Source organism: Sciurus vulgaris (assembly GCF_902686455.1).
Source record: "Sciurus vulgaris genome assembly, chromosome: 15".
In the NCBI taxonomy this organism is placed as follows: domain Eukaryota; kingdom Metazoa; phylum Chordata; class Mammalia; order Rodentia; family Sciuridae; genus Sciurus; species Sciurus vulgaris.
In genome coordinates this window covers 55,614,343-55,627,564 of record NC_136476.1, presented here as the reverse complement: position 1 = coordinate 55,627,564, position 13,222 = coordinate 55,614,343, and the positions used below count along the sequence as shown (strand labels likewise).

Sequence of the window (13,222 nt, the reverse complement as noted above, 5' to 3'; positions counted from 1 at the left end):
GGCTACATGGTTTGGAAAGAAATCGGTTTTGGAATCAGCCAGACCTGGCCTCAATTCCCAACTCCGCTGCTTCCTATGAGTTACATAATATGCTGGGACTCAGTTTCCTCACCTGTAAAATAGGTTTGATGAACTTCCCCACCTAGTGGGGCTGCTGTGAAGACCAAATGAGAGAACCCCTGCCTGTGAACCCTGATGACCCCTTGAGGAACTTAAGGTGCTACACAAATGGAAGCAGCACGAGGGGCTCCAACTCCCCTTTTGTGCACATGAGGAAGCGGAGGTCCAGAGAGTGACAGGCTTGTCCAAGGTCACACACCAGGTAGGCCGTGACGATGTGACTGAACACCCTGAACTCAGGTCAGCAGTACTTACCTGCCCATGGGGACACTGTGAGATTCGAAGAATGGTGACAACAAACCTGTAGGAACAGAAACAGGATTTGGGGCACCGGGTTACCTCCCAGCACAGCCCCACAAGCAGCTCCTGTGAAAACAGCCCAGACTTGCCTCTCCCTCCTTGCCCCCTCGGGAGGGCTGGTGCCTGGACCTCATGTATGTCCCTCCCCTTCAGGCACCCTGCGGTGGCAAAGCAGTGCACACTGAATTCATCTCATGGGTCATGATGGAGGACATCCTCTCAGAATGCACGTGGGCAGAGCAGGAAGACGTAGGGCCTGGTCCTGCCCCCAGCATTCAGGTGGGATGAGGTCAACCTGAGTTGGCAAGGGATCATCCAGGTCATGCACAGATGCGGACCCAGGTCTCCCAACTCTGCAGCTGAGGCCCTTTCTGCCTCTCCATGGCCTTGTCTGTCAACCTGGCTCTGAGGTTGTGAGCCTCACTGGTCATGTTCAAGGTCTGGTCCTACCCCCATGGCCGCCAAGCTGCCGAGTGATCCCCAAGGCCTTGTTCTTTCCTTGTCCGAAGTTTGCCACAGGCTAATAATGGAGGAGATGACTCCACACCACCCCCGGAAACCCTCGATCTAACTTTCTAAGAAGCACATCACTGACAAACTTGGAATTGTCTCCCCTGGTAGGTCAGTTGCTTATGAGAGTCTGCCGGCCACGCCTGGTCGATGGGCCTGAGTTCTTGTCCCCTAGAAAACACTGGATGGGGTGCAGGCTTGGAGGGACATGGAGGAAAGCAAATGAGCCTCACCCCAGGGACTAGAGAATCATTGTTGGGGTTACTCGGGCACAAATGTTCCCTGGTGCCGCTCTGTGCCAGTCTGGTGCCCAGAGCTGAGGGCACAGAGCTCAAAAGGAAGGTGAAGCAGCTGGGTGTCTGGTGGGAGCCACTGTCCACGGAGCAGGAGTTTATATCTATCACTGGACCAGGTGGAGGGACAATGCTCCACACCCGGAATAGGAGCATGCAGACCAAGAGGCCAGAACACGTGGTCCCGTGGATCTGTCTGGTTTTCCAGAGAATTCCCTGGCTCATAGTGGGCATGTAAAGAATGGTTGTTGAGTGAATCGATGCAGGAATGTGGGAGTGTGGTCTTGTAGGGTGGAGGGGTGTGCTAGACACTATTGGGAACTGGAGAGGAAGGAAGAGGCCAGGCTGCCATGTCCCTGAGTGTCGAGCAAGGGTACGTGAACTTTCTCTGAGGATCCTGAGACAAGCCGTGATGGTGTTGAAGAGAAGCATCGAATGGGGTTCTCGTTTTCCCCAATGGAACCCTGGGCAGCTTACAGAAATGAATGTTCCTTAATGGACATGGAGAGTTAAAAAAATCCCTGAGATAATGAGTGAAAATGAAGGCCATGCATTGACGGCTTTCATTTCCCAAGACAAATGTTTTCCAGATGCTGGTTGCGGGCAGAGAGGAGGTATTTTATCATCCTCAAAAGAAACGGTCTCTAGGAGGCGTTACTCTCCTCCAGAGTAAATCCTCTCCAGACCCTGTCCGCAGACCTTGACCAAAAGGTCCATATTTCTGAGTGTCCAAGCAAACGGATATATGTTCACTGGACCACCCTCAAAATAACCTACATAAGTCCAGTCCCTTTCTTTGTTCGGAGGCTCACTTTCCACCAGGAACCTGAATTCCACGATGCCTTTTCATCCCTGTATCCCCGTTCCTGTGTGAGACTCCATTCCTGAATAAAAGAGCTGATTCGCGGAGTTTGCATTTGTCCAGGTCCCTCTCCTTTTTGTGCTAACATTCCTAAATCCCTGGCTTCTGGGAATATTCTGATAATGAGCAGCCTTAAGTGAGGCAGACAGAAGACTGCCCTGACCTTTGGAAGCATCAAGTGCATCCCAAAAAGGGGCTCACAATGGGATGCGTCACCCCTTGCCCACCCTGGGCCTCAGTTCTGGGCAAAGGTGTCCTTCAAGGGTTGCTCTCAGGTCACCTCCAGCCTCCTCTCAAGGGTCAGCCATGGCCTAAGGAATCAGGGGGTGCAGAGTCCATCTTACCAGATCAGAGAGTAGCAGAAGCCGAGGATGGAGCTGAGCAGCCGGAACTCCGACGAGAGGCAGGCAAAGAAAGGGAAGTAGGACAGGCCAACTTCGATGCCTCCAATCAGAAGCACAAAGGCTGGGAGAGACAAGGCCAGAGGCTGAGCTCTCCTCTCACCCAGGAAGGTCTGCTTGTGCAGGCTCAAGTCGGGGTAAGCGGAGAAGCCGCAGGCCAAGCCCAAGGATGCAGCAGACCCTTCCTGGTCCTGTTCTGTGCCAGGCCCGGGGCTTTCTAAAGAGAGAAGATCTGATGCCTGCAGGCGATTAGTTCACAGGTAGAGACAGACCACAGAAACAAGCTAACAAAAACTACTGGGAATAAAGTACCACAAGTGCATGGTCCAACAGGGAGAGGGGGTATGTGGTGTGCACCATAGCACACTCTCTGTATAAGGCAGTGATCTATGGATCCTGCCACTGCCTGGCTCTGAGATGGTCTAACAGGATCCAGGAGAATCCATTCATGCAGGATGACCTGTACCAAGTGTCTGCCCTGAGCGGGGTCCTAGGAGAGGTTCTGAGGACATAAGAGGATAAGGTATCATAGCTCTCAGTGTAGAACAGACTATACCACTTCTTAACAACAAAACACAAAACAAAACTAAAAAACCAGAAGAAAATCTACATGACCTCAGTTTAGGCAAGAATTTCTTATATGACACCATAAGCATAATCCATACAAGGAAAACTGAGTAGATTAGATTGCATCAAGATTAAAAGGGTCAGCCTTTCAAAAGCCTGTTAGGAGGATCAAAGTACAAGCCACAGATAGATGTTTGCAATTCCTATATCCAATAATGGACTTGTACCTTGAATATATTAAGAACTCTCTGAACTCAATAAGAAAACAAAAATTCCAATTTTCAAAAATAGGTAAATGATTTGAACAGTCATTGTTATTAAGCATTTATTAAATAAAGCATAAGATCAGCAAATAAATGCATGAAAATATTCTCAGCACCATTACTATGAAAATGCAAAGTAATACTACAATGAGATGCCATTACATGCCACTTTAAAGACTGGCCATACCAAGTGTTGACAAGGATATGGGAAAAGCAGAATTCTTATACCAATGGTGGTAATCTAAAAATGGTTACGATGACTTTGAAAACCAGTTAAATTGCTTCTTAAAAAGCCTGATCTACTATATGATCTATATGACCCAGCCATTTCATTCACACATATTTACCTGAGGAAAAAAAAGAAATATGGACATATGTCAAGACTTGTACACAAATGTTTATAGCAGCTTTATTTGCAGTAGCCAATGAGTGGAAATAAATCAGACAGGGTTCATCAACAATGGATAAACTGTGATATATAGTGAAATACACTCAGCAATAAGAAAGATGAACTACTAATGAATGCTAAATATGTAGGAATTGCAAAATAATTATGCTAAGGGAAAGAAGCCAGATAGGAAGGAAGGAAGGAAGGAAGGAAGGAAGGAAGGAAGGAAGGAAGGAAGGAAGGGATGGAGGGAGGAAAGAAGGAAGGAAGGAAAAAAGGACATTCCATTTACACAAAATCCTGGGAAATTCAAACTAACCAGATGAGTGTTTTCCTGGAGATGGAAGCAGTGACAGGAAATGACAGTGAATCAGAGATTACAAAGGGGAATAAGGAAACTTCTGGAATCCATTATCTTGATTTTGGCAATGGATTCATGGGTATAAATATTCGTCAACTTCTCAAATTCTAAGAAGTGTGCAGTGGTATGCCATTTTGGTTTCAAAGACAAATGAGCCCCTGATAGGCATTTGATCATTTAAGCTTAGAACTCATGAGAGGGAACTGGGCTGGGCAGAGAGGTTTTGGAATTGTCGTATAAGAAATCAGTGAGGCTATCGGTTAAACCTGCTCATTCAGATGGAGCCTGAGGCGGGAGGTGGGGGGTGGTGGGAAGATGAGCCAATGGCCAAAGAAGCAAGCATTGTTCTTTGAGGAGGAAGCCCAGGGCCTGTGGATAACCAGAAGGCAGCCATGGCTGTGGCTCAGGAGAGCGGATGGGTTGAAGGTGAGGTAGAACCTACTTTCTGCTCCATTGTTACATCATGTCTAAAGGATCTCTGAATCTAACTGGGGGAAAGCGCCACAAACAAGTTTTCAGGCTTTGTGGGCTAGACCTTGACCCGGGGCAAGTAACCCAGGAAGAACATGAGAATTCAAAAGTTAACCCCCTTCCCCCGGAGAACCCTTGTGGTCCTGATAGCAAGAATGTCCACAGTGAAGTTCCCGGCAGGAGGGAGGCAGACCTGTACCTTGGGCCCACTGCGGGACCTGCAGGGGCTGGTAGCCTTCTGAGAACAAGAACATGACCTTATTGGCTGTGGCCCCAAAGGCGATTCCGTAGGACCATCGGTTACTAAAAGTCCCCACGAAGTCCAGAGGCCTGTAGACAACAGAAGCAGCTTATGAGGACAGAAGATGACTCTGAACATTCCACAGGTCATTTCCAAAGTAGCCATCTCATCTGGAAGAGGGATGATTGAATAATCAACTATTCACTGGAACTGAAGCTCTGAGGTCCCCTCTGCTGGGCCTGAAGCTCGGCACAGATTCGGGATACGGAAGTGAAGAAGGCAAAATTCTTTCCCTGGAGGAGCTCCGAGACACAGCAAGGACACTAGTAGCCATGACATAAGGCAAAACATGACACGGGACAAGTGTTATCTATGAGACACAGACAGTAGGACTTGGTAGAACAAAGAATGTGTCCTGTGCAGGTTTGGGGGAACTTCCCCTGCATCCAAACATGTCCTGTGAGGATTCTCCCTTCCAATGTACCCCACGGGCATCTGGGTATCTTTGGCTATGCTGGTGCCAGGTGATTGAAGGAACTAAGATTATACCACCCCACCCTGCCACCTTGACTATTCTGAGTTAAAGACACTTTATAAAAAAGAAGATTAACTCTGACCTTCATGTTACTTCTTCCACACAGGAGGTGAAATTCCCATGTGAAATTTACCCCCTCTATAGGAGGAAACTAACGTTCTTATCACCAAAAACCAGAAGTTGAGACTGGGAGAATTCTGTTTTTGGTTGTTTTTTTTTTTTTTTTGCGGTACTGGGGATTGAACTCAGGGTCTTGTGCTTGTGAGGCAAGCTGAGCTTTCTCCCCAGCCCGAGAACTGGGAGAATTCTGTACAGAACTAATTAATCTAACTCTTATCTTCACATCATTTAGTTACTTTTTCACAGCTTGTTAGTTTTGGTCTAATTCAATATACACATGGTTAACTTTGACTGCATCGATGGGCCTTCATCTAGGTCCCTTAGGAGGGCCCCTGTGTTACATAAAATTTATATTAAATAAATGTGGGTGTTTTTGTCGTGTGGATCTCTTTTATGGCAATTTAATTCTTGGGCCCAGCTGAAATCACCTTAAGAAGGTAAGGAGAAAATTTTGCCTTCCTTATACAACCATGCCTTCCTGGCCACAGTGGACACGGTGACCCCCAGACTTTGGATGGGCCAGGTGGATGCCCGCTCTTGTATTTTGGATTTGTGACCCTTAGGCTATGAGCTAGTAGGTTGTTAAAGTCCTTGTTCGGAAAGTCACACCAAGCTGGGATCAGAGTCAGTGCCACACAGAGACCCTAAGTCAGACATCCTAGCTCGCAGAGAGGAACACAGCAAAATAATGCTGAGAGGGCCCTGGTGTCACAGGGGCAGAGAGAGAGGGAAAGAGTCAGTCTCCCAAGATCCCCATCTCTAGAGAGCAGCTCTCAGTAGGCCGTCCTGGTTTCTGTGAGAATTTTTAATCTAAAAAGTTTTCTTTTCTTCCTCTGTAACTAAGCCTGAATGCATATCTGTCTCCTCTAGCCAACAGTTTTATCTAGATCAGAGTAAACAACTCTAACTATAAACTATAATCTCTGGGATGGGACTTAGCACAGGAAAGCGCCCAGTGCAGGTTTTCAGATGTGCATGTTGTTGAACTGCATTGCATTCCAATCAGGATGCCACTGACCGTACTTACAAGCCATGGGAGACTCAGTTTCCCCGACTTTAAAACAGAGATGGACATCCCGATTCTGCTCATCACAGTGTCAATGTGGATAGCAAAGCTGTGGAGTGCCACACGCACATGAAGCTATTATTTGGTAAAGATGATAGGCAAAAATTATGAAAGGAAGTAGGAGTTCTAATGGGAAAGTGACCAGGGAGCAAGTCAAATGTGCCATGGTCAATTTAATTCAAAGAAGTTTAATGTAATTGCTACAGAACTCATCAGGTTCTGCACCAGCCAAATGCCAGGGGTGGGATCTGAGGATCTTTATCCACCAGCTTCAGGCTTTTGCTTTGCCTCTGCCAGTGTGACTTACACCAGACAATGTGAGAGGGGTCAAATGTCCCAGTGGGGCAGGTCCAGAATTCCTCTAGTTGCTGCTCAGAGCTGGTGTGGTGTCCTTGGACGTTGTGGTTGGATTCTCTCTCTCTCTTTCTCTCTGCATCTTGGGTGAACCTCAGCCTCAGTTCTAATATCCTGGCTCTCTCTCTCTTCTCCAGAGAACACCGAGATCCAACACTGAGATCTTGGGGTGTCCCTAGCTTGAACCTGTACATGTTGACACTGGGAGTCATTGGAAAGAATATTAAACCAGTATGGGTTAAAGCTCTTATCACTTGTAGCTCTGTGGCCTTGGGCAAGTCATTTAATCTCTCTGAGTTTTCTTGTCCATGGAATGAGGATAATGACCTTCCATGATGCTATATTGGCAAGAGGGTTTATGAAACTAATACAAGGCAAGCGACTTAGGACCCAGGTCATAAACAGGCTGCAGTTAATGTTAACAGCATGATGACAGTGATGATGATGGTAGTGATGACAGTGTTAATGGTGATGGTGATGATGATATTGGTGGTGTTGATGGCGATGGTGGTGATGATGGTGATGGTGATGGTGATGATGATATTGGTGGTGTTGATGGCGATGGTGGTGATGATGGTGATGATGATATTGGTGGTGTTGATGGCGATGGTGGTGATCATGGTGATGGTGATGACGATGTTGGTGGTGTTGATGGCGATGGTGGTGATCATGGTGATGGTGATGGTGATGGTGTTGATGGCGATGGTGGTGATCATGGTGATGGTGATGATATTGGTGGTGTAGATGGCGATGGTGGTGATGGTGGTGATGGTGATGGTGATGGTGGTGATGGTGATGGTGGTGATTGTGGGTAATGAGGCAAAACAGAACTCAAGAAAAGATATGATCAGGAGTGCAGAGACTCAGAATGGCAGAACTGAAAGAACCTGAGAGTTTCCCTGGTATGTGAAAGGTAGAGAGGAAAAAGGAAAACAAAGGTGGGGGGTACCTCATGAAGAGTTCAGTAAAGTAGAGGAAAGGGATCAGGGGGAGGGAAGAAGGGAGGGCAAGCAGAGGCCTTGACTGAACAATAGCCCTTCATGTCTCGTCGCTCTTCACGACTTATAAAGTAATTCTCCATTTGCCATCCACATTGACACTGCCCATCTCTGCTTTAAAGATGGGGAAACAGTCTCACATGGCTTGCAAGTACAGTCAATGGAATGCAATTCAGTTCATGCACATCTGAAAACCTGCACTGAGCGTGGACTCAGTGGATCGGGGATTGATGTTGGCCAAGTCATATTGTTATATTTTGTACATGTTCAAATATGTAACAACAAACCCCACCATTATGTGCAGTTTCAATGCACCCATAAAAATGTGGAGGGAAAAAATTAAAGAACGCTCCCCTGGTCCAGCAGGCTCTGGCACATGACTCATGGCACCATCCAACAGGAAGACTCACTGCCTCCGGTCACAGGGAACACTCTTCCTCCTGTTCCCTGAGGTGGCCACGCCTTCCATGTGGGAAGGCCTTTTCCACAGGAATCCGAGTCTTTTCAGTCTCCTCCATGCAGATCTGGGCAGCCCTGGGTATGAGGGCTGCAATAGCTTAGAAGTGGATTCTCATCTCTTAGAGTTTTGTTTGGATTGGGGAAGGAATGGGCAGGACTGTGCATGGTGGGGGACCTGGAGGGGCGATCCTGGGAGCTACCTGGCCTTGCAATTGGTGTTGGTCCCAACTACAGGGCACCCCTGTACAGGGCAGCTATAGGGGCTGACCCCAGCTCAACTCACACGATGATTCCAAAGTGGTCCCCCAAGAGGTAGGAGGTATCGTCGCTCCGTCTACAATGCTCTCTTCTTTGTAGAAAGGACAAGACCAGAATGATGAAAAGCTGTAGAAGAGAAGATGGAGAGTCGTGAGCCTATTCCTCTTCAGCAGGGCCTCTGTGTCCCCCTGAAAGAGGGTGTGTGGCTGAGCCCAGCCCTCAGAGTGTCCCTGTCACCTCAAACTCCAGAGTCAGTGGTCCGACTCTGCAACCCTGAGCTACCAGATGTTTTGCACTGAGCTTTCTTTTGTGATGCCTGGGACACATGTAGGTTCAAACCTGGTTTCTCCCACACACTGGCTTGGAGGTAGACTTGACTTCCCTGAACCTCAGTTTCTTCATCTGTAAAAAGGCAGTGGTGACTGATGGGGTGTAAATCCTTCTTTGCCTTGTGGATCAGGTCATGTCTTCATATACAGGACGTGTTCTCACGTTCTGAAGCTCAGAACTGTACAACCACTCACTTGGCATTTCTTTGGGTGTGTTAGAAGCGCCTCACATTCAGTATGTCTTACATGGAACTCATGATGTTCTCCCTGCCTTGTAGTCCACCCCAACCCAGATCTCTTCTATTTTCCATAACTAGTACATGGCAGCTGCCACCACCCTTTCAGATGCGAAGTCAGAACCCCAGGAATCATCCCCAGCCTCTGCCTCTCCCTAACCTCCCTCCCAACCCATGACTGAGTCCTGTTGTTTTTACTCCTAGCACCTCAACTTGGCCACCATCCTCCAGGAGGAGCTAAGCTGCCCTCCCTGGGTCCCTGCAACTGAGTCCTATATGGTCTTCCAGCCTCAGCTCCACCATGCAACCAGAATGAGCTTTTAAGAGCACAAATCTGACCATGTCACCTTCATGCTGAAATCCCCTCCATTATTTCCCATTGTCCTCTGATTGAAGTCAGTGCTGAACAGAGTCCCACAGGGCGCTGCCTGGCTGCCCTCCTCCCCAGACTCCTCCACCTGGGCTCCCCACTCCAACCTGCTGGCCTTCTCAGCTCCTCACACTCTCCCTCTTTGCTCTCCCCACAGGGCCTTTGCACAGGCTTCCTCCTCTGTCTGAAATATTCATTACTACATCTTCCAATAGACCTTGGTCCTGTCACTGCTTCTTCAAAAAAACCTTTTTTTTTTTTTTCAATCCCCTAAAAGCCAGTATCCCTGACTGTTGAATCCTTAAAATTTTTCTTCTATGAGTTTGGCGCATAATGTAAGAAACAGAATAAAGCCTCCAGTAGGAAACTCAGCTGATGTCCCTCCCCTGACCTCCTCAGCCCTCTGGGGGCCTGTCGCACAGCTGCCCAGCTCCTCATCCCTCCCCGGTCTTTACTTACTGATGGGATGAGGGAGTAATGGAGAAAGAGCTCCATGTCCACTGAACTGGTACAGGTGACATTTAGCTGCCTGGTCCTGGAAAATGGGCCAAAATCACATCATCAGTCACCATCACCGACTCCCCAGCCTCGAACCTCACTGTCAGTTGTTTGGCTTCTTGTCCACTAAGACTATTTGATCTTCTAAAACTTTGCTTTCTCTGGGCCAGGGCTGCTCACCTGTGGTGTGTCTTCCCTAAATGGATTATTTTTCTTTCATATTTCTTTCTCCAGCTTGATGATTTATCCAACTTTCCTGGTAACCGAAACTAATTCCTTCATTTCTTGATGACACAGTCAGGGGCAGATTCAGGTTATGTGGGCCCCAAAACTTATATAATTTGGGTGTTCTTTTTAAATAAAATTGCAAAAAGATCTTATTTTTTCACATTTTAAGGAAAACATATGACCTTGTAAACATGTAACTAGGGTCCCTCCACCTGCCTAGAGCTTTGGAAGAATGCGACTGAGAAGACCTGAGACTGAAGCATCATTAGCTTCACAGAAAATCTGTTTGTGGACATGGCTTTGCATGGTCAAGTTCAAGAAGCACCAGCCGGGCTGTTGAGGCCGGCGAGAGGCTACTGGACTACACTGCAGACTGTCCTCTCTTGTTCTCGGGGTCGATAGGACAGGTGGTTGAGTGTCGTGTTGAAACAGTGGAGGTAGTTGCAGGATTTTTTTTTTTTTTTTTTCCCAAACCCAGAGGTGCTTTACCACTGAGCTCCATCCCCAACCCTTTTTATTTTTTATTTTGAGAAAGGATCTCCCTAAGTTGCCCAGTCTGACCTTGAACTTGGGCCTCCTGAGATGGGACTATAGGCATGTGCCAACGCACTCGGCTGCATGGCTCTTTGTGAAAGGGACTCCCTCCTTTCTGGGGTTCCCACGATACTGTGTTCTGCTGCTCTCACTCCGTGACACCCCCGCAGCTCATTCAATTGCACCTCCAGATCTTTTTATTTCTGCCATTCCTGAGCCCTGTAACATCCATCCACCCGTCTCCTGAGCCTCCTTCCCTGACAGTGACTACTGTCCCCTCCAAAGTCTCAGGGAAGAGTTCCTCTTGGGAAGCCTGCGACCACGACACTTTCACCATAATTCTGAAACATCCAAGCAGTGGTGGTGGGGAGGTGGGTGAGACTCAAGCTGTCAGATGTGTGATGAACCGAGTTGGACTTCTGCGCTTAGGAAGGTGAGCTGAGCCCACACACCAGCCCCCCATTCCATGTGAAGTGGAGGACAGGCAGGCAGGCAGTTGTGGTTGCAAGCAAGAGAGGGATCTGTCAGGGGCACAGAAATTGCTAGAAAACTCTGGACCATGGGGAGCAATTACGACTCTATCAGAGAGAAAAGGTATCGGCCCACACAACCGCAGACCGTGGGCCATGCAGGAAGGCTCCACACCCACAGCAATGGAAGGAGAGCAGAACGTGCTGGCGGCAGAACACAGCGATAATCTGGGGTCTCCCAAGACAGCAGTGAGGCAGGATTCCCAGGTAACAAGAAAAAATGATCTGTGAGGAAGGAGAGGGGTTTAAAAGCAACAGTGATGGAGAATTTAGAAAAACACCGTTAACTACCTAAGTACTTATTGTAAGATAGAACTTCTGAACAGGCAGTTCAGCACCAGATGACATCCCTAGGGGAGGTGGGAACAGGTGTGGAGGAGGAGAGCCGGAAATAAAGTGAAGGCCAAGTTCTCAGGTGTAGATGGGAGACATAGAAGCCTGTTTTCCTTCAGGGCTTTTTAAGAAAAATATACTTCTAAGTAAATATGTTAAAAATCCTTGGTTTACTACCACAAGAATACGAATAGGCTGAGCGCTGTGGCGTTACCCAGTGGCTCAGGAGGCTGAGGCAGGAGGATCATAGTTCAAAGCCAGCCTCAGAAATTTAGCAAGGCCCTAAGCAACTCAGCAAGACCTTGTCACTAAAGAAAATATTTTTTTAAAAGGACTGAGGATGTGGCTCAGTGGTTAAGTGCTCCTGAGTTCAATACCTGGTACCAAAAAGAAAAAAGAATTTGAATAGAGCGTAAACCATCATATTAAAAGTATGTATGAAAGCAAAATTCAATCTCCCCAGCGAATGACCAAGAAGAGACAAAAATGAAGATAAAAAGAGATACACCATGAAGACAAAAAGATCCTGTTGGGAGCTATGCCATGCAGACTACGCCAGGATGGCGCCTGACAGCCAGCCGGAAGTTGTTTTGATCACATCGGCAGTGAGGACGTCGGTTAGCATACACACACTCAGGTGCTTCATCATTGGCCGTATTCAAGTGAGTCCACGCACACAACGTGTGCACATGTGTTCCCGAGTGCTCCTGCTTGTGCCTGCTCATTTTGACCTTTGCCGTGATTGGGCAGCTGGCTCCTCGCCTGATCTTTGTTCAACTGGCGTGGCCCTACCCTCCGCCTCTTGGAGGGAATATAAGCGGGCAGTAGGCAGAAGGCAAAAAGCAGCAGCAGCAGTAGGCAAAAGGCAGAAGGCAGATGGCAGATTGCAGAGCGGAGGACTAAGAACACACCTCTAGGTCGCAGATCACAGATCGCAGTACGCAGGACGCACCACTAAGAAGCACCACTGATAGACAGCACCTTTAGCACGCACCTCTAGCACGCACCTTTAGTTCGCAGGATGCAGGACACACCTCTAAGAAGAAGCAGCAGAACTCTAAGAAGAAATAGATCTCTGAAAGCGTAGCAAGTCTTTCTCTAAAACTCCCTCTCAAAGCCTCTCTTCCTCTATAAGCTAGAGAATAAGCAAGCAAGCAAGGAAGCAGCTCAGGAATAGAAATAGTTTATGTCCAGTCCACCTCTGATAAATACCTGCGAGATTGTTGCTGTAGGCGGTAACAAATATCCGCAGGATAGTTGCCGTGGGCGGCGACAAGATCCAAAGACTAGTATGCCACCAACAGAGGAAAAACAACAGAGGTTTTAAAAAAAAATACTTAAAATTCAAAATGAACAAATGGTCTAAATCATCATTTCTCAAAGAGACGTACAAATGGCCACCAGGTAACTGAAAGTGCTGAAAATCACGAATCATCAGGGAAACACAAATCAAAGCCACAGGGAGATATTATCCCACCCCGTTAGAATGGCTATGATCAAAAAGTCAACAAGTAACAGATGCTGGTGAGGATGAGGAAGAAAGGGAACACTTTACAGGATTGGTGGAAATGTCCATTTGTACGTCCATTAGGGAAAA

The 13,222-nt window shown here is 47.6% G+C and overlaps 1 protein-coding gene across 4 annotated transcripts in view; it reads right to left on the bottom strand.

The window, feature by feature from the left end:
• Positions 1–13,222, bottom strand: part of LOC306645223 (stimulated by retinoic acid gene 6 protein-like) — a 43,306-nt gene that overhangs the window by 18,938 nt on the left and 11,146 nt on the right. For 2 of the 4 annotated variants that reach the window (XM_079112698.1, XM_079112699.1), the window contains exons 3-7: positions 9,962–10,037; positions 8,593–8,693; positions 4,736–4,866; positions 2,430–2,550; positions 376–421 (exon numbers count right to left, since the gene is read on the bottom strand). In XM_079112698.1, coding sequence (XP_078968824.1) covers positions 376–421; positions 2,430–2,550; positions 4,736–4,866; positions 8,593–8,693; positions 9,962–10,037 — 475 coding nt within the window. Of the gene's footprint in view, positions 1–375; positions 422–2,429; positions 2,551–4,735; positions 4,867–6,805; positions 7,039–8,592; positions 8,694–9,961; positions 10,038–13,222 lie in introns of all 4 variants that reach the window. The other 2 variants (XM_079112701.1, XM_079112700.1) reach the window with 2 other exon arrangements.